The sequence below is a fragment of the Myxine glutinosa genome, chromosome 4, assembly GCF_964187855.1.
Source record: "Myxine glutinosa chromosome 4, kmMyxGlut1.1, whole genome shotgun sequence".
Lineage (NCBI taxonomy): Eukaryota > Metazoa > Chordata > Myxini > Myxiniformes > Myxinidae > Myxine > Myxine glutinosa.
Genome location: NC_136264.1, coordinates 101,969,199 through 101,990,789, shown reverse-complemented (window position 1 = coordinate 101,990,789; position 21,591 = coordinate 101,969,199). Strand labels below are relative to the sequence as shown.

Here is a 21,591-nt window from a genome sequence, read left to right as displayed (position 1 = left end):
CTTACGGTATTATTATATAGTCGGCCGTTAATTGGATACTTTTTGGTCCCAAAGTCGGTGAATTCAGATTTTTCGAGTATGGCTGTACGTGATAAACAAAGAGCGCGGTTCGTAGATGGAAAATGCATTAGTGCCGTGGGCATCGGGTCACTGGGTGCGCCGTAAAAGGGATAACAAAGTCGAGTCCTTACGGTATTATTATATAGATGGGAAAACACAATCATATACTATAAGTATGTTTATGGGGTTCGAGCCTATTTGTGTTCCCTCGAGGATGATGAGCCATCATTGGGTTAGACGAGAACACCAGGTGTGCCTTGAATATAGCAGGTGCATGCGTGTTTGGGTTTTTAGATAGAATTATCCATACTATACCTACTACCTGGGAAGGCTTTATTGAATACTAGCAGAAGTACCCGGCATTGCCGGGCGGGGGAGGGGAGGGGAGGGGGAAGAGGAGGGGAGGGGAACGGGGGGGAGGGGAGGAGAGGGGGGGGAATTACCCGGCATTCCGTGTATAAACGTGAGGGAGAAGAGGGGGGAGGGGGAGGAGGAGGGGGGAGGGGAGGAGAGGGGGGGAGGGGAAGGGGGGAGGGGAGGGGGAGGGGGAGGGGGGGAAGGGGTAGGGGGGAGGGGAAGGGGGAGGGGGAAAAGGGAGGGGCAAAAGGGAGGGGGAGGGGGAAAAGGGAGGGGGAGGGGAGAAGGGGAGGGGGTAGGGTGGAGGGGGAAGGGAGGGGGAGGGGAGGACGGAGGGGGAAGGGGGAGGGAAGGGGAGGGCCAGTCAACAATGACGTTGCAGTTCTCATGGTCGGAGAGCAGCACAACAATCGCGACATCGTCCTGAATCTTCGCAACAGCACGAAGCGGATTTTGGAGACTCACCGATCCTGTGACACCCTCCAGTACCGGCGTTGCCGGGTGGGGGAAGGGAGACCCGTACATTCCCAACCCGTACATTCGCCCTCTCGACTCAAGCTCACTCGGACAAAAGCCTCGCACAAATTACACCGTGAAGGCCCAATGGCCATGTCTATGCCACAAATCAAGTACGTGAGCGAGTCGGGCGCACTGAATTGAAAATATATAGAACGCTCATACTCCGTGAAAAGTGAAGCCAACTGGCGGCAGGGATGGAATAACTCACATTATTTCAACCTGAGAGGTGTTTCACCTCGCTCCGGTAGATTTACCTGCCGATGCGCTTATTACTTGGATTTGTCCCAATGGAGCAAGGTGATTAAGAGGTCAAAGGATACCAGAGTCAACGACTCTGAAGTTCAGCTACATCTTAGCTCAGCCACAGCTAAATACAACACAAACTATACATGAATAGGCTAACAACGGCACGTTAACATTTATTTTTATTTTTTTTACTTTACTTTAAACACTTATCACAGACTCATGCGGCACACTCAATTGATTGTGCTTATTCGGAACATCACGTGATCGCTCTGAGCGAATCAGCACGCTGCTCTGCCACCGGTCAGAATCCGTGTATAATATTCCTCGCTGAAAAAAAATCTTTGTGAAACATGCTACTATCTATGCTAAATCATGCTAAATCATGCTAAATGCTAATCATGCTAAAATCTGTGCTACTTGCTGTGAGTTTATGGCGGCAAGGAACATCACGTGATCGCGTCACGAACATCATTCGTGATCACGTCATCACGTGATCGTGATCGTCATCAATGAGCGCGAATGAGCGAATCAGCATGCTGCTCTGCCACCGATTCAGATTCCGTGTATAATATTCCTCACTGAAAAAAAATATGGATCTAAAGATGAAAGAAAAAAAAACCTATGTGGTGTGAATGGCAATGTTCCTCGCTGAAATGTGAAAAAACGCAATCACGCGGCAAGGAACATCACATGATCGCTCTGAGTGATCGATTGCAACTCTGCGTCGTGTCGTGGGCGTGGCCAACGTGGCCTCATGCTCCCAGGTGATTGGCTAACTCGAGCTCGAGAGAGCGATAATGCGCTACGTTATGGCAAAAAATATGGATCTAAAGATGAAAGAAAAAAAAACCTATGTGGTGTGAATGGCAATGTTCCTCGCTGAAATGTGAAAAAACGCAATCGCTTTTCGCTCTGAAATACGTGCGAACGCGTATCTGAGGTAATGGCGGCAAGGAACATCACGTGATCGCTCTGAGCGAATCAGCGCGCTGCTCTGCCACCAGTCAGATTCCGGTCATAATATTCCTCGCTGAAATGCGCTGAGGTAAAAATATGGTAAAAAAAATATGATGAAATAAATTTTTAGGTCGGCCATGTTCTTCCCAGGCTCAATGGCCATGTCTGTGCCAAATATCAAGTACGTGAGCCTCTCCGTTTAGGAGTCTATCGGTAACATTACACACACACACACACACACACACACACACACACACACACACACACACACACACACACACACAAACTGTGTTTCATATATATAGATGACTGTACCCGAGTTGCCGTTTTGTCATGGTTTAAACCAATCATAATTCAAACAATTATTTTGCTCAAATGTATTTGTAATATACGTGATAACACATTTTATAAACAATTGAAGTTGAAAAAAAAAAAAGTCCCGAAAAAATTCCCCCCCAAAAAAAAAATTGGAAAATTTTTCAAACGAAATACCCTTAGGACATACCGACGGGAGAGATATGTGCATACCAGAAGTTTGGTACGATTTCACAAAAGTTTGAGAAAGTAGTTCAGTGACAAGACAAGACAACACAACACAAGACAGATACTGCACAAAAAAAAAAAAAAACACCTTTAGAGGCCATTTTTCCCCGCAACGCGGGGGTTGGCCTTTTTCGGGGACCGTGGTTGTTGTTGTTTTTTTGGTCCCCTTTTTGAAGCAATGTTTTACGGCCGGATGCCCTTCCTGCCGCCAACCCTTTTTGTCGACAGACAGACACTGCACAGATATATATATATATAAATATATACAAGCGTAAATATATATACTTGCGTAAATATATATACAAGGTGCTTCAAAAAAATGTTAACACTTATATGGGACTATCGTTTTTAATGGAAAAGAACAGATAATACACTGTAACATGATAACAAATGTATGTTAATAGCTTCAAAAAGTCAAAGAGTGGAGTGGAGTTCAAAGCAAAGTGGGGTGGAGCACCATCCAACTGAAAGTATCCGGTAAGCCGGATTTGTAGTGGCAGGTTGTCCGCTACATAATTTTCCATCATGTGCAAGAAGTCACTACCGTTGGTTGTGGTGTTTTCAAAAGAATACGGCCCTACCACTCCTGTTCCAGTGACTGCACACCAGACATTCACCTTGGGACTGTCTCGTTCATGCTCGACGCATAACACGAGGATTCTCAGTATCCCAGAAGACACAGTTGTGTTTGTTCTCACGTCTGCTTATGTGAAAGGTTGCCTCGTCGCTGAATGCCACTAGCCTGTGAATGTCAGGTTCCAAATTCTTAATCTCGAAGAAAACTTTGCAAGCCTCAACACAAGCAACTTTATCTGCAGGGCGTAAGGCTTGCACAATCTGCAAATGATACGGCCGCATTCCCAAGTCCTTGGTCAAGATTTTCCACACCGTTGCCTGGGGAAGACCACAGTGTGGTTGATTTCCCTGGGCTATGCAAGAAAGCTTCTTGTGTAACATCTTTGTTTACAGTGGATCGGCCTGTTCATGGTCAACCACTGTCCCCTTTGTAATTATCAGCAACTGTTAGTTTGGCGGATGTGTTTGTTTGGCGGATGTGTTAGTTTGGCGGATGTGTTAGTTTGGCGCATGTGTTTGTTTGGCCGATGTGTTAGTTTGACGCAGGTGTTTGTTTGGCGGATGTGTTAGTTTGGCAGATGTCTTAGTTTGGCGAATGTGTTTGTTTGGCGGATGTCTTAGTTTGGCGGATGTCTTAGTTTGGCGCATGTGTTTGTTCGGCGGATGTGTTAGTTTGGCGCATGTGTTTGTTTGGCGGATGTGTTAGTTTGGCGGATGTCTTAGTTTGGCGCATGTGTTTGTTTGGCGGATGTCTTAGTTTGGCGCTTGTGTTTGTTTGGCGAATGTGTTAGTTTGGCGGATGTCTTAGTTTGGAGCATGTGTTTGTTTGGCGGATGTCTTAGTTTGGCGCATGTGTTTGTTTGGCGGATGTGTTAGTTTGGCGGATGTCTTAGTTTGGCGGATGTGTTCGTTTGGCGGATGTCTTAGTTTGGCGGATGTCTTAGTTTGGCGCATGTGTTTGTTTGGTGGATGTCTTAGTTTGGCGGATGTCTTCGTTTGGCGGATGTCTTAGTTTGGCGCATGTGTTTGTTTGGTGGATGTCTTAGTTTGGCGGATGTCTTCGTTTGGCGCATGTGTTTGTTTGGCAGATGAGTTAGTTTGGCGGATGTCTTAGTTTGACGCAGGTGTTTGTTTGGCGGATGTGTTAGTTTGGCGGATGTCTTAGTTTGACGCAGGTGTTTGTTTGGCGGATGTGTTAGTTTGGCGGATGTCTTAGTTTGGCGCATGTGTTTGTTCGACGGATGTGTTAGTTTGGCGGATGTCTTCGTTTGGCGCATGTGTTTGTTTGGGGGATGTGTTAGTTTGGCGCATGTGACTAACTTGTTGTAAACGCGATAAATGGTCAATCTCGAAGGTGGATCGCAGTTGAAATGCTCTCTGTATTTGTTGCGAACCACCGTGGGCGACTGAAAGACGTCCATCCATGCAGCAACCTTTCTTCTTTGCTCCAAAGTCAATCTTGTTGCCATTACAGTCAACTGCAAAGGAAATAATAAAAATTATCAGAAGTGTTCACATTTTTTTGAACCACCCAGTACATATGCACATAAATGTATGTTTTTAGAGTTTTTAGACTATTCAGTAAAAAACAAAAAACAAAACATTGAACATGATATTTAACTTTTCCGTCATGCCCCGTAAACTTTACCAACCTTATCCTCCCTACCTTTGGGTAGGGAGAGGGGCAGGGGGTTTGTGCCCATTAACTGACCCTGGGTACTACCAACATGTATGCAAAATTTGGTGGAGATCGGCCCAGACCTGTTTTTTTCTATTATTTTTCAGATTTACGCACACACATACATACAGAGGATTGCCTTATTGTCCCCCGTCGCACCGCAGAGCGAAAGGGGGACTATGGTTTTCCCCTCCGTCCATGTGTGCGTCCGTCCGTCCGTGCATGCGGGCGTGCTTGCGTAAGTAAGCGAAGGACCGAATTCTAATTTGGTGTGTGGGTGCAACTCGGCATAAGGAAGAACGCTATTGAAAATTGGGTCGCCACGTCAAAAGCCAAGATGGCCGCCACCATATATATGTCTGAACCTTGTGAGCGAAATAGCTTGAAAAATAAACGAACTACTAACTTCTAATCTGGTGTGTGGGTGTATCTACGCATAGGGAAGAATGCTATTGAAAATTGGGTCGCCACGTCAAAATCCAAGATGGCCGCCTTGCGTCTTCCACTTTGTCAACTCACATCACTTCACCGACGGGGGACCTAGGCGTAACACTTGTTTAATATAGTACCGTCGGACCACGCTATTCACGGTTCCGCTATTCGCGGTTCTGCTATTCACGGGTTCCGCGACATTATCTGGAATCGCGGCCGTGTTCCGCGAAATGACGGTTTTTTTTCTATTCGCGGCCGTGTTCTGCGAATTCGTGGTTTTTCAGGGGCATTGAAACAATACCGCTGCACACATTCGCGGTTTTTTCATCGACCTTCGTGGATTATCGTCGACATTCTCTGGATTTGCTTCACCATTCGCAGATTTTGCCTCGCCATTCGCGGTTAGTTCCTCTCTATTCACGAATGTTCACGACTCGGGAACCTATCCCTCCTTTTTCCATTGAAAAATGCTCCGCTATTCACGGTTTCGCTATTTGTGGATTTTCCAGGACCGTATCCGCCGCGAATAGCGGCGTCCGAGGGTATTGTTATTCTCCTCTCCTTAATCTAACCACTTATTACTCTTGCCGGAAGAGTGGGTATTGCATTTGGGTCCATTTGTTTGTCTGTTTGTCTGCACAGAACGTGAGTATGTCTATTAATTACATACTGTGGCGGACACAAAAGCCCACTGGCGTGGTGACATCATTCCGCGCACCAAGTGGGCGGTGGCCACGCACCAGGGGTAGGCGTGGCCTCATGATATACACCGGGCGCCCAGCCCGGGACAGTACAGTGTTACAGTGTAGTCTTACAATAAAGACGTTTATATGTTACCGCTTGTCCGCTTCCTCCTTGCTCACAAGCAGCGCGCGTAACGCCGCGCTTTACTGGTGACCCTCGACGTTGGATCTGCTGGAGCGATCCTTCCACACGCGACGCCATCGCCATGGCCGACTTCGTCAAACTTCCGGAATTTTGGGAGGCTCAGGCCGAAGTCTGGTTCGTCCAGGCCGAAGCCCAATTTCAGCTTCGGCGCCTCACCGGCGATGACACGCGCTATTGCCACGTCGTCGCCTCCCTCGGGCCCGGCACGGCCGCTCGAGTTGTGTCCGTCCTTCGCCACCCACCGAACGGCCACAAGTACGAGGCACTCAAGCGGCTACTCCTAGCCACGTTCGGCCTTACGGACGACGCACGGGCCGACCGCCTCCTGGATCTCCCCGAGCTCGGTGAGACGCGCCCGTCGGTCCGAATGGACCATATGCTGTCACTGTTGGGCGACGAAGCCCCCGGTTCGCTATTCCGGGCGCTTTTCCGGCGCCAACTTCCAGCGCAGGTCCGCCTCGCGTTGGCCGGGACCGAGCTAACGGAACCCCGAGCATTGGCGGCCGAGGCGGACAGGTACTTCGCCGCTTCGGACATGCGGGCGAGCGTCGGCGTGGCCGTCACGGCCCTCGACGCTGATGTTCAGCAGCATGTTCCACAGCATCAGCTTCTACAGCACGCTGATGTTCAGCAGCATGCTGATACGCACCTCGTGAACGCCGCCACGCCCCGCCCACCGCCGCGGCGAAAACCGCCACCGCGGGGAAACCCGCCAACTCCACCGGCCTGGCGGAGCCAGCCGCGCTCCTCCAGCTCCACCACCTGGTGCTGGTTCCATGCCAAGTTCGGCCACGAAGCTCGGCGGTGTCATCCGCCGTGCTCCTTCAACGGGTCGGGAAACGCCCGGGCCGGCGCTCAATAGTGGCGATGAGCGCCGGCCATTCGAACAGCCTGCTGTTCATAACGGACACCTTCTCCAGGCGCCGTTACCTGTGCGACACGGGAGCGCAGGTGAGTGTCATTCCCGCCGGCACGTCAGACAAGCACGCCGCGGGTGGGGGCCCCGCGCTGCTTGCCGCGAACGGGACGCCCATCCGTACGTACGGAAAACGCTGCCTCTCTCTGCGGTTTGGAGGGCAGGTTTTCCGATGGACGTTCGTCACCGCCGACGTGCCCATGGCACTGCTTGGCGCGGACTTCCTGTGCGCTAATGGGCTCCTGGTCGACGTCAAGCGCAGACGGCTTGTCCAGGCCGAGACGTTCAGCTCGCTCGCATGTGCGTTGCCCAGCTCAACGAGCGGCTTGCCAAGCGGCTTGCCGAACGATTCGGTTCCGGCCACGTTGGTCTGTACGCTTCCGGCAGCGGACGCATTCACCCGCCTCCTCGCCGGCTTCCCGGCCCTCACGCGGCCCACCTTCTCGGCGGGGGCCGTCAAGCACGGGGTGGCCCATCACATCCCCACCGTCGGGCCACCGGTCTACGCCCGGGCACGCCGCCTCGAGCCGACGAAGCTGGCGGTGGCAAAAGCGGAGTTCGCTACCCTGGAGCGACTCGGCATCGTTCGGCGCTCAGAGAGCGCTTGGGCGTCGCCGCTGCACATCGTGCCGAAGCCCGGCGGGGGATGGCGACCGTGCGGGGACTATCGCCGTCTCAATGACGCCACGACTCCCGACCGCTACCCCGTCCCCCACATTCAGGACTTTTCCGCCCGTTTGGCGGGCAGGTCCTTCTTCTCGAAGGTGGACCTCATACGCGGCTACCATCAGGTCCCCGTCAGGCCGGAGGACGTCCCGAAGACGGCGGTCATCACGCCATTCGGACTCTTCGAGTTCTTGCGCATGCCCTTCGGTCTGAAGAATGCGGCTCAGGCGTTCCAGCGACTGATGGACAGCGTCCTGCGCGACTTGGATTTTGTCTACGTTTACCTGGACGATATCCTCGTCGCCAGCGCGTCCCGCGAAGAGCACCTACGCCACCTCCGCACGCTCTTCGAACGCCTGGGCCAGCATGGCCTGATTGTGAACCCCGCAAAGTGCCGGTTCGGCGCCGCCACAATCGATTTTCTGGGGCACCGTGTCACCAGGCACGGAGCCGTCCCCCTACCGGCCAAGGTGGAGGCGGTGAAGGGGTTTCCGCGCCCCCGCACGATCAGAGGGCTGCAGGAGTTCCTGGGCATGGTGAACTTTTACCATCGGTTCCTGCCCCGTATCGCCCAGCTCCTGCGCCCCCTGCACGAAGCTCTCCGAGGTAAGCCGGGCAAAGGCGACGTTACCTGGACCGAGCAGATGGACACGGCGTTCACGGGCGCGAAGCTCGCCTTGGCTAACGCCACCATGCTCGCGCACCCGGCGCCCGATGCACCGATCGCCCTCACCACCGATGCCTCGGACTACGCGGTGGGCGCAGTGCATGAGCAATGGGTGCGTGGAGCTTGGCAACCGCTGGCGTTCTTTAGCCGGCAGCTTCGCCCGCCCGAACGCCGTTACAGTACCTTCGACCGCGAGTTGCTCGGACTTCACTTGGCGGTCAGGCACTTCCGCCATCTGCTCGAGGGCCGGGCGTTCACTGCCTTCGTCGACCACAAGCCGCTGATCTTTGCGATGGGCAAAGTCACCGAGCCGTGGTCGGCCCGGCAGCAGCGTCACCTCTCGGCCGTGTCCGAGTACACGACGGACATCCAGCACATCGCGGGGAAGGACAACCCGGTGGCGGATTGCCTTTCCCGGGCCGTCGCCCACGCAGTCCACCTCGGCATCGACTATGCCCGGATGGCAGCGGACCAGGCCGCTGACCCCGACGTCCAGGCCTTGCGGACCGCCATCACGGGCCTCCGCGTCACCGAGGTGCCGTTTGACGGCGCGGGCGCGGCCCTCTTGTGCGACGTCTCCCTCGGGCGTCCTCGCCCCATCGTGCCCGCGGGCTGGCAGCGCCAGGTGTTTGACGCCATCCACGGCCTGTCCCACCCGGGCGCGAGGGCCTCCCAAAGGCTGATCGCCGACAAGTTCGTCTGGCATGGCCTCCGGAAGGCCGTCCGCGGCTGGGCCAGGACGTGCCTCGCGTGCCAGCGCGCCAAGGTGCACCGGCACACCCAGGCCCCGTTGGCCCCGTTCACGGTGCCGGAACGCCGGTTTGACCACGTCCACGTGGACCTGGTGGGACCTCTGCCCTCCTCGCGGGGTTTCACCTACGTCCTCACCATGGTGGACCGCACCACCCGGTGGCCGGAGGCCGTGCCCTTGGCGTCGACAACGGCGGCCGATGTCGCGCAGGCTTTCATCGCCACCTGGGTCGCCCGGTTCGGCGCCCCCTCAGACATCTCATCCGACCGCGGCCCCCAGTTCACCTCGGAGCTCTGGGGGGCGGTTGCGCAGGGGCTCGGGGTCCGGCTGCACCGAACCACGGCCTACCATCCCCAGGCTAACGGCCTGTGTGAGCGATTTCACCGCTCATTGAAGGCCGCGCTCCGGGCCACCCTCCGCGACGGCGGCTGGGTCGACAGGCTCCCCTGGGTCCTGCTGGGCCTCCGGACGGCGCCCAAGGAGGACCTGCGCGCATCCGCGGCGGAATTGGTCTTCGGGCAACCGCTGCGGGTGCCGGGCGAGTTCCTCCCCGACTCCACGGCACCATGGTCCGCGGCACAGCAGCGCTCCGCTCTACAAGAGACCGCCCAGAGGTTCGCCCCGGTGCCAACGGCATGCCACGGGCACCCACCGACGCACGTCGCCCCGGAGCTTCGCACGGCGGAGTACGTCTTCGTCCGCCACGATGCCCATCGGACACCACTGCGGCCCCCGTACGACGGGCCTTTCCGCGTGCTGGAGACCGGGGCGAAGCACTTCACCCTGGACATCGGCGGTACTCCTGACCGCGTTTCGGTAGACCGCCTCAAGCCGGCCCACCTCGATGTGGACCATCCACCGCCAGTGGCCCGACCCCCACGTCGGGGCCGCCCTCCTGCGGGCGGACCCCCGGCACCGCCCAGCCCCGCCGCCCCCCGGTCCTGCACCCATCCCAGGGGCAGCCAGGGGCATCCCACCTGGCATCCCTGCACCCCGGACGCCGCCGATCGCCAGGGGGCGCTTCGGCCGGGTCATTCGTCTGCCCCGCAAACTGGCCCTCCAGGTGCGCGGGAATTCTGGGGGGGCGCGTGTGGCGGACACAAAAGCCCACTGGCGTGGTGACATCATTCCGCGCACCAAGTGGGCGGTGGCCACGCACCAGGGGTAGGCGTGGCCTCATGATATACACCGGGCGCCCAGCCCGGGACAGTACAGTGTTACAGTGTAGTCTTACAATAAAGACGTTTATATGTTACCGCTTGTCCGCTTCCTCCTTGCTCACAAGCAGCGCGCGTAACGCCGCGCTTTAATACTATTGAAATGATAATGGTAATCTACATAAATTGGAGCATCTATATTCTATTTTGCTTGTACATGATAGAGCAAGTGTTTGTATGGCTCCTCTAAACCCATTTGTTGGACAGATTACCCAACTCCACCCACAATTAATTTTAACATGAGAGAAATCATACGTCCACCATTTTGTGATGGTGCGTAGGCCTCAGGCTTCTTGTGTGCCTTTTTAGTGCTTTCAAAACCCTTCTGTTTAGCAGTAGGTACATTCAAACTCCTGGGTCTCACTTTCAGCCATGATCTTTCTTGGGCAAACCGCATTTAAAAGTTGGCCTCCAAAACCAACCACCGACTCGACATCCTCCATTTTGACACACCTGCAGGGCACACACGGTCCACCATCAATCCCCTTCTGGTGAAACTACCAAAATCCAGGATCACTGCTCACCTCCACTCATTTGTTCGTCTTTTATCCTACCTGTGGAACCAACTTCCATATCCTCTTCAATCTTATTGTTCATTCCAGGTCTTCAAGACAGCTCTTCACCACCATCTCAGATCGTCCCCAATCCAAAACCATGATCTTTTTTACTCTCATCATCCTTCCCCTCTACCACCATCCATCCCAATCCCTCTTCCTTCCAAATTTCCAGTTTTCCCTCCTGTGCGTTTCTTTGTGTATCTATCTTGTCCACCCCATGTATCCTTTCTTGTCCCCCATTCCTCCCCATGCCCATTGTTTGTCCATGTCTCCCTCTATCTTGGGCTTCACTTCTGCTGTTGGTGTTTCTGAACCTCTCTCTACTTTTCCTTTTGTCCTGTTGCATCCTGATCCGTTCAGTCTACTAGAACTAGCTTTTCCACAGGCCTCGACTTTATATACCAAAAAAATTAAATGATAAAGGTACATAATATTAATGACAATGATAAGTATGTCTATTAATCACGTACTATTGAAATGTGAGTGTCTATTAGAAGAACAGTAGAAGGATATAATATAATTATGCGAGTTCCCTTACAGGGAACTTCCATGCAGGAGGAGGCCATTCGGCCCATCAAAGCCTGCACTATTATTACCAAATCCTATGGCTGTTTGGCCGTACTATATATACTTTTTAAATACTGAGAATCGAGCAAGAAAGCAGCACCTACCATTTTTAAAGTCTTTCTTATTATGGGTTCAAACCGTCGACTTCCTAGACTCAGAGCGGATGCTCAAACCATGATACCGCTGAGCCTGGTCCTTCCTTTTATATCCTTCCTTTTATCCTTCTTTTAAGGAAGGAGATTGTTTTTGTCATTTCTTGTAATACTTTTAATACTATATTGGGGGATTGGGTTTTGGAATGTGAGAGGTAGGGGAAGGGGGAGCGGGTTGGGTGGTAATGGTGTATCATGTCAAAGAAAATGAAGGTTTGAGACAATTTCAGAAACTGTTATCCTTAGGTATTCATAAATGGCCAAAAAACCCCACATATTCTGGTAAACATACAACAATGTAGCAATTAATGTGCTTTGTATCTTTGGCATCAAATGGTGCATGAATTGGTTCAGTTTAGACATGGTATTTGTGTGTACATAGACTGGCAGACTAGAGAAGTTTGTAGAATACTGTTATATCGGTTGGGTAGGGGCATATATAGATTTAGGTAGATCTGCATAGGTAGGTGCTTCATCTGTCGTGCGAGAGAATCTCGATGTAATACGTTCTGTGTAGACCGGATGTCGGATAAGTTGGATCTGTGTCCCCGCCATGAGGGGGCGGGGCATGTTAACTAGCGTAGGGATTTTGCTAATTCCATTGTATGTCGTCCAAGCCTGGTGTTGGCTTAGCGGTTAGGGTGCCAGCTTGGGATCCTAGGATCCTGAGTTCGAATCCTGGTCATTGCTGAATTAACACCAGGGGGGTTGATTCAGCTTGTCATCCTTCTGAGGTTGGCAAAGTGAGTACCAGCTTTCTGGTAATTCCCTGTGTGTCGCAAGAGGTGATTAACAGGGTTGGTGGCAGGAAGGGCATCCGGCCATAAAACATTGCTTCAAAAAGGGGATCAAGGTGCCCGAAAAAGGCCAACCCCTGCTCTGTGGGGAAAAATGGCCTCTAAAGGTGGTTCATTGTATGTCGTCCCCTCTGTGATTATCCTGGTGTCTTGTATGGCAATGCACTCTTATAAAGTAGATAGATCCATTAGTGCACACACTAATTAAACCCCCCTCCACCACAAGACGATAAAACTGACCGGAAGAGCATACAGGAAGCGGATTAAACCCCCCTCCACCACAAGACGATAAAACTGACCGGAAGAGCATACAGGAAGCGGTCACACACTACGGCACCATGACAACCAGACATTGACCAGGCAGGCTGAGAGCCACGCCCAGAAGGACCCTTGATTGACAGGGGGGAAGGGTGAGCAAAGAGCAGGCCACCAATTGGCAGGGTAGGGAAGGACGTGTGATTGGTCAGGGAAAGGGCAGACAGCTTCCCCGTGATTGGTGGAAGGAGCGACACACTGATTGGCCACCGACGGATTTCTTTCCTTCTTTCTCCCGCACATGTATAGCAAATCCGCCATTGACTCGGACGCCTCAGGTAAGCTCGTTTCCATCCGCAATTTCCCCGGTCTTAACCGAGGGGCAATCGCACGACAATACGTATACATTTGTGACGACATTGTTTTGGAATTCCTGGGTTGATTTTTCCATTTGTTGGAAACATTTCTTACCATAGAGAAACCACAACAAACACAATTTGATGTATAACTTCATTCTGCCACTAGTTTAATCAAAACACACATCTTCTGAAATATGCAGTGTATGTGGTATTGGGACATCGTCAGTGAAACACTCATGAATGTTCCAGCATTTATTTTACAGTCGTTTTGCTCTCAGATCAAAAAATATGTTTGTTGCCGTAACTTTGCAAAATAACTTGGTGTCATCAGTGAGAAAGTTTACCCTTTAAATCGAAACACTACATTTGAAAACTTGCAGAGTTAGAGTGGAGAATGGTAACACTTTCAATAGCAATAGATTGTTGATAACTTTTACTTGTTACTTGCAAAAAATATATATTTTTTGACAAGTATATTGATCACTCCGGTTTGTGTGTGTGTTTGTCTGTCCGCTCACTTATAATTGCCTAGAGGTCACAATTTTAAACCGATCTTCACGAAACTTCACCAAATGGTAGGTTCATGGTCCAACAAAATCCTATTAATTTTTTAGGTCAAAAGGTCAACATAGGCCAAAGGTCAACCACTTTTCTTCAAATTTCTAAAATCCTCAATTTTCATGCGATTGATTTGAAATTTGAATAGGATTTACATATCGGCTAACTGAATTCAAACACCAAATATTTTTGAGGTCAACATAGGCCAAATTTCTAAAATTGTCAATTTTCATCCGATTACCTTAAAATTTGAAGACGATTTTTCATATTAGGTCACAGAATTCAACCACCAATTATTTGTGAGTTCAAAAGGATGCTCTACTGAGTGCCATTCTACTTTCTTCTTTTTCCAAGTGTCGCTCTATGAGTGATTTTTCATATTATGTGTTGCACTTTCTCACCATTTTGTCGAGGATAAGTGAAATGAAGTTAGAACCTGGACTTTTGTCCATATCACCTGCCAAAAAACGAATTATTTTGGCTTAAAAAGTCATAGGATCATTAAAAACTACAAGCAAATGTATTGTAGATGAAACAACTGTATTGACGTCCCCTCGAATGGAAAATGTAACAACAATTAGTAATAAGATTATGATTAAGCTCTGTAACAATAGTGACTAACTGACATATGTTTGACCCTATTAATACGAATTATTCCATGGTCTTAGATTGCTGGACTGGCAGGGGACGGTTATGGAGGAAAACCATCGCCACACAGCCCCAGCGAGAGGTTTGATGGGATCACTGTGTACAGAGCACTCCGGGTAAAAACATCACAAAAACATTTATCCCTCTTCTTACCGCCTTGTTTCATTTCCTGTTACACAAGTTAATGTTACTAAATCCAGCAATGAAACCTGTTCTCCCTTTCCCAGCAAAATAAATTGCTCATCAAAATATATCTACGATATAAAACACAATGTCAGTTTATGTGTTTGTACAGATGTCTGTCCCGCTTCATAAGGGTAGGTTTTAAAATTCAATCTTTTAACACGAATGTGAGTTCACGGTGATCTATTTTTGAGGATAAAACAAACTCGAAAAACATTTTCCATAAGAGTAATTATGTCTCTTCTATTGGAAATGTAGACGGTGGCTTGCAAACCGGGCATCAGGGGCGGTGTACAGAAGCGTTTTTTTTTAAATAACAATAAATACAGGGCACAGGGAGGTGAAATTCGCTGCACTTGATTTGAAACGCACGCAGAATAAAATGAGTGTTCATTTACATCCGTAGGAAGTCTAATAAATAAAGAAGATATAAACACACCTGACACAGGGCCGAGGCTTCAGATCTTGGCACGCTCACAAGGCTGCACCATCGAATAAACTTTTACAACCCATCATTTTTGACGGCTCTTTACGAGTATAAACATGAAGGGATCATATAAGTCAAATAACCTAACTGATGATAACAGTTTAATGAGCGATAGAAGCCAGTTAGATGCTGTGTAGCAATTGAGACTCAACGTTTTGCAATTATTTATCAAACACAGTTCCCTAATCTGCAAACAAGCTAATCGAATAAATTATGGCAAGTGGGAGAGCAAAACAAGCTGAGAATGTTCTACACAATGAACATTGATCTACGGATACATTTGTTTTTATTCAATAATCCTTCAAAAAACATTCTTCTTGGCCAAGTAAGTTCGGCCAATATTTCCTTCTAAATTTTTTTTATATTCCATATTCCTAACTGGGCTGGCAGGATGGCCTAGATGTACGCACACTCTAAGCTGCCTAGCCTGGGTTCAAATCCCGACCCAGCTGTAAACTGTCATCCCGGTGTTTCACAGGCAGGGTGATTCATCAATGTGTGTGACGTCCCACGGATGGATATCAAGCGGGTGTCCCCCCATCTACCGGCATTAGTAGGTGCACATCCTTAACAAAGAGTACTCGAGCTGTTGCTGGCACCATTGCCAAATTCCAAATTCCTGCCCTAACTACTGTTGGGAATGCAATGGCAGACCACCCAGTAAAGGCCTGGCCAAGAAACCGCTTTTTTTTTTTTTTTTTTTTTTGTATACAAGATCGAGGCTCGTGAAAGAGCGAACATTAATCACACAGAAAGACAAACAGACACATAAAACAAATAACATCGGGAGCGGTAGACAAGATGGGGAGAGAGGGGGAAGGACACAAACACAACATTTGAGAGCAGGGACCGAGAGACATGGAGACATCGAGAGATCTGTGGGAGGGAGAGGGCTTTGGGGGGAGGCATGTGAAGGGGGGGGGGGGGGAGGGAGGTGGGAGAGGTATAAACATATGGACACTGCCAGGACTTCAAGGAAAGAAGTTGGAATTTCAAACAAGGTGGATCTGGGGTGAATTAGTGGGGGTAGAAAAGATCAAGGTTTTGGATGGGGGAAGATAAGAGATGGTGGTGAACAGCTGTTTTAAAGACCTGGAGGGAGGAGTGGGATTGAAGGGAGTGTGGGAGTTTGTTCCAGAGGCGGGAGAAAAGAGGAATGAAAGAGTGAAGGTGAGCAGAAAGCCGAGATTTCGGCAGTTTAACCATCAGAGGGTTGCTGGCAGATCTTGTGCGACCTGTAGGAATATTTGGGGGACAGAGCACAGAGAGAGCTGGGGGAGCAAGGCCGGAGAGGAGTCGGTAGAAGACAGAAAGACCACCTACCTGCCTGCGGTGAGTGAAAGGCCCTCAGAGGTAGCTTCATCGCGGGAGATTCCAATGATTTTGAAAGCTTTGGATTCAACAGCGTGAGGCCGGGCCAGGTGTGAGGCAGGAGCGCCAGCCCATAGGGGAGAACAGTATTCCATTGAGCTGCGGATGAAAGCCTTGTATGTGGTGAGGAGCTCAGGTGTGCCGAGGAAGGACTTCGCACGACGGAGGATGCCCAGTCGGCGACTGGCTTTGGAGGCCAGCTTGGAAATGTGGTTTTCCCAAGAAAGATCATGGCAGATAGTGAGACCCAAAAGCTTGAGCGACAGAACTTCTTGGAGAGGATTGTTGAGAAAGTAGATGGGAGGGTTGTCCAGTCGATCTTTTCGGAGAGACATAGTAAGAGAGTGAGATTTGTCAGGATTGAAAGACATGTTCCACTTGTTTGACCAGTCTGTGATTTTGTCCAGGTCTTCAGAGAGTGAGGAGGCTGCAGATTGCCGATCTGAGGGAAGAGGAATGGAGCGGCAGAGAGTGGAGTCATCAGCAAAGAGATACAGAGGATTTTCCAGAGAGTCGGAGAGATCATTGATAAAGACCAGAAAAAGCACAGGGCCCAGCACACTGCCTTGGGGAACTCCAGCCTGAACAGGAAGGGGAGATGAGAGAAATCCATTTAGGGCCACACGTTGACTACGACCAGAGAGGAAGTCCACAAGCCATGCATGGAGATTTCCATGGATACCATAGGAGGAGAGTTTGGTGAGCAGAGCTGGGTGCCAGACCGTATCAAAGGCACGTGATATGTCAAGGGAGACAGCTCTGATTTCCTGTTTGGCATTGAGGACCTCCAACCATTGAGACAGCAGAAGCAGCATGTCCAGAGTAGAGTGACCTGGTCTGAAACCAAATTGATGATCAGAGATCAAGCCATTGGAGAAGAGGAAAGATTTCATATCCGAAGCAATGATGGATTCCATGACTTTGCTGATAATTGGGAGCAGGCTGATTGGTCTGTAGTTGCAAGGATCTGTTTTTGAACCTTTTTTGTGTAAAGCGGTAATGTTAGCTGATTTCCAGGATGCTGGCAGATGACCTTGAGCAAAAGATAGGGTGAAAAGAACAGAGAGAGGGTGAGATAGAGCGGCAGAGCAGGATTTTAGGACCTGTGGGCTGATGCCGTCTGGTCCAGTTGCAGAATCAGAGTCGAGGTTTGACAAAAACTCCTCCACCTTGTCAGGAGAGAAGGACACAGAGTTCAGGAGCAGTTGGGTTCGACTGGGAAAGGTGGGAACAGAGAGAGATGGTTTTGGGACTAAGGATTTTGAGGCAAACACAGAGTTGAGGCATTCGGCTTTGTCACGTGCGATGTCAACTGTGTGGCCATTTGAGGTAAGGGAGGGGATGGAGGGGGAACAAACACCAGAAACGGATTTGACCAGACGCCACCAGGATTTGGAGGAAGGAGACAGGTTTGAGAGTTCATTCTTGAGTGAGGAGAGATAGTGCTTCCTGGCACTCCTGAGGGTAGACACACACTTGTCCCGAGCTTGGTGGAAGGAACCGAGGTTGCCTTCAGTTGGATTAGCCTTCCAAGAGGCAAACGCAAGTTGTTTCAGGGCAACTGCCTCACCACAAGATTCAGTGTACCATGGACGGGAGGAAGGGTAAGACAACTGAAGGCGAGATGGGATAAATCTGTGCATGAGAGAGATCAGTTTGCTTTGGAAGAATTCCCAGGAAGAATTGATGTCAGAGGCAGTGGAGATGGGAGACCAATCCAGATGATTGATGGCTGCTTGAAGACCGTCCCAGTCGGCCTGAGTGAAATGCCAGACTCGTCGACGCTGAGGAGGCTCTCTGAGAATGGCCAGAGAGATGTCCACTTTGACAAGCACATGATCAGAAGAACCGATTGGAGCAGAAGAAGAGCAGCAGACATTAGCAGGGAAGTTTGTCATAACCAAGTCTATAAGAGAAGATACTCCATTGGCTGAGATCCGGGTCGGGAAATTGACAGATTGTGTCAATCCCAGTGAGTCACAGAAGTCCTTTGCTGAGGTGCCATGACTGGTGAGAGAGGAACCCACACCCAACCAGGTGGCATGATGACAGTTGAAGTCACCACATATGAGGAAGAGAGAGTTGGGATGAGTGGATAGAAGTTGGTCCATGTTGTCAGACAGTGAAATGTAGATGGAGTCATCACTGTTTGGGCGACGGTACAGAACACATATGAACAAAAGGTGGGAGCGGAGAGGGAGCCGTAGCCAGAGGTACTCCTGGGGGTGAGGAGGAAAGAGGGCAGTGCAAGGAGAGTGAGGAAGAGAGTTTTTGATAAAGATAGCCACCCCACCACCAGGCCGAGGCTCAGGTCTATCATACCGGAGGAGGGAGTAACCAGGAAGAGATATTAAGGAATCAGAGACATCTTGAGGGAGGAAAGTCTCTGTTAAGCAGATCAAGTCTGGATTGTCAGAAGCAACCTGTATGGAGAGATCAGTCAGGTTTGAGCGAAGGCCCCGGATGTTTGAGGTCCATACCGTTAATGAAGAGAGAGGGGGAGCATCAGGTACAGGACAGGGGAGGGGAGGAGTAGGGTAAGATGAAGGATGAGAGGGGGAGGTAGGGAGAGCAGTTGATAGTGTGTCAGATATTGCAGAAGAGTTCCAAGAAAGGGAAGGATGAGGAGGATGAAAGGTTTGATGGTGAAGGGATGAGGCACAGTGAGGGGTTGTTTGAGGGGGGGCAGAGGAAAGTAGAAGGTTTGGGGGGGTGGAGGTATGAGATAGAAGGGAGACGAAGTGGGGAGGAGGCAGCTTGGAGGAGGAGGGGGGAGGAGGGAGAATTGGAGAGGAATGGTATGGGGGGAGAATTGAATGGGAGGGGTTAAGGGGGAGTTTTGAAGGGGAGGAGTGAGGGGGGAGTTTAGGAGGGGAGGCGCAAGGGGGGAGTTTTGGAGGGAAGGGGCAAGGGGGAAGTTTAGAAGTGGAGGGACAAGGGGGGAGTTTAGGAGTGTAGGGGCAAGGGGGGGGATTTGGAGGGGAGGGGCAAGGGGGGAGTTTAGGAGGGGAAGGGCAAGGGGGGAGTTCAGGAGTGGAGGGGCAAGGGGGGGATTTGGAGGGGAAGGGCAAGGGGGGAGTTTAGGAGGGGAAGGGCAAGGGGGGAGTTCAGGAGTGGAGGGGCAAGGGGGGAGTTTAGGAGTGTAGGTGGAAGGGGGCGGATTTGGATGGGAGGTGCAAGGGGGGGGGATTTGGATGGGAGGGGCAAGAGGGGAGTTTAGAAAGTGGATGATTTATGAAAGACGAACATTGATAACAAATTGGGTTTGTTGTGATTTTCAAGTTAGCAATCCGATTCAGAACGATGGAGGAGGGATGGAATGAATGTGAATTTAGACCATGTAGTGAGGGAGACGTATAAGATATTGAATTTCTTTTTTTTGAAGTGGCATGCGTTGGAGAGGAAATTGAGAAAAGCCTTTTAAATAGGAAGAAAAACAGCGTGTTGTAATATACCACTGAAATAAACACAGAAGGGGAAAGGTTAAACATATTTAAATAATATTTAAACAGAACTGTGAACAATCTTCTATGCACAAAATACCAACAGGGGGAGAGCCGAGAGGGACCACCACGAGTCACGTGAACAGGGCAAACGGTGGATGGCAAGGAGATAATGGGGGCGGGGCGAACAGCACACCTGGACAGAAAATACAGGATGAGACAACAGTACACGTGGAGAAAGGAAAATAAATGTTTTTTTTTTTTTTTGTTTTTTTTGTTTGTTTGTTTTTTTGGGGGGGTGGGGATTTAGAACGTTAGACAGAGTATTATGTTCGGGGTAGAAGGGAAAAAACTAAGAGCCAAGCAAAACACGCTTAAGTTAACAAAACACCGACGGGGGTACAACTACAAGGCTGCACACGAGGAGGAGAACACGATTAATTAATTACGAGTTACAGGAAATTCAAACCAAAACTAACTATAATCAAACAATAACGCATGGACGATAAAATAACGCGTTGAAATTTGACAATCTATCTGGGGAAATGGGGGAGAAACACGTGGTCGAAAAACGAACGAACGAATAAGAATGAATAAACGAATGAGCACAGAGAAGGTAATGTCTTATTTTTTTTGTTTTTTTGAGTTGAGATTCACATAAGGAAGTAGGCTATGGGGTGAAAAGACTGCGAAAACAGAGAACGAAAGTTATTGGTTTCACAAACGACGGACCGCTGAGAGAAAAACAAAGCCTCAAGGTTGTACAGTGTTCACTGTACAACTACAAGGCCTCAAGACACGACACGAATTAAGACGATTTTCAATACAGGTATGAAAGATTTGCACCGAAAATCTTCGTCGGGACAATATACGTACATACACCATAAAATAAATAGTTATAACGAAAATACAAATGGGAACAATTACTTAACTTCGATTTCGATGGAGAGCGTGTAGAGCTGCGAATAAACGAACCCTCGCCAGCAAGACCGGAAACGGAAGTCGACAGCTTTGTAACAGTATGGTACATCAGATTCAAAATATTCCTACTATTTTTCCTTTAGATTTAATTTTTTTTTTAATCTCTAATACTCCCTCGTCTTCCTCGCCCAAAATTCCCACAGTATGCACAAGAGGGTCGGGTCCCCTTGCCATTGGCAAAGCTCTTCTATGACGTTAGCGAGAAGGCCAGACAAATAATCCATTCATACTTTCGACTCAAGAGTCCACTCTTCTTCTCCTTTTCGCACCTCGTTTGTCGGACTGCGCTTGACGGTAAGTCTCATGTTTTTGTTGCTTTTCACTTTTGCAGGTTAAGTAACAGCAATTGTTTCCTGGTGAAGGATCAAAGAGTAGATTATGCCGATTGCTTTCAGCGAATTATTTGTACGTATTTTCTCAAATGACATCCGAGCATGTTGGTCCCTTTATCTTGTCTCACATACTATAAGTAAGGAGGGTTAGGGTTATTGAAGTTGTCAAAATTATGAAGCAATATGATTGAGGTAGTTGCAATGCAGAAGGAAGACATCCAAAGCAAGTCATAAATGCATCCCATTTTCCAACTTTAAAATTGAGCTTGAGAACTCGATCCACTGGATTCGAGTGTGTGGAAAACCACATTTCCAACTGAGTGTCAAAAATAAAATCAGCAGACACAAGTCCCATTGCTACACAGTGAGAACTAGAACAGCACTCGGGAGAGCGCATACCTCCGCCAGGCTGAACAGTTTACATTTGT

General features: G+C 49.8%; 1 protein-coding gene across 2 annotated transcripts in view; it reads left to right on the top strand.

Annotated features, from left to right (window-relative positions):
* LOC137425055 (prolyl 3-hydroxylase 1) overlaps nt 1-21,591 on the top strand; it is a 125,243-nt gene that overhangs the window by 91,542 nt on the left and 12,110 nt on the right. For both annotated transcript variants that reach the window (XR_013623129.1, XM_078776239.1), the window contains exons 11-12: nt 14,387-14,482; nt 20,975-21,125. Coding sequence is in view for 1 of the 2 variants with exons in the window: in XM_078776239.1 (XP_078632365.1) it covers nt 14,387-14,482; nt 20,975-21,125 (247 nt within the window). In the remaining variant the exon portion in view is untranslated. The remainder of the gene's footprint in view (nt 1-14,386; nt 14,483-20,974; nt 21,126-21,591) is intronic.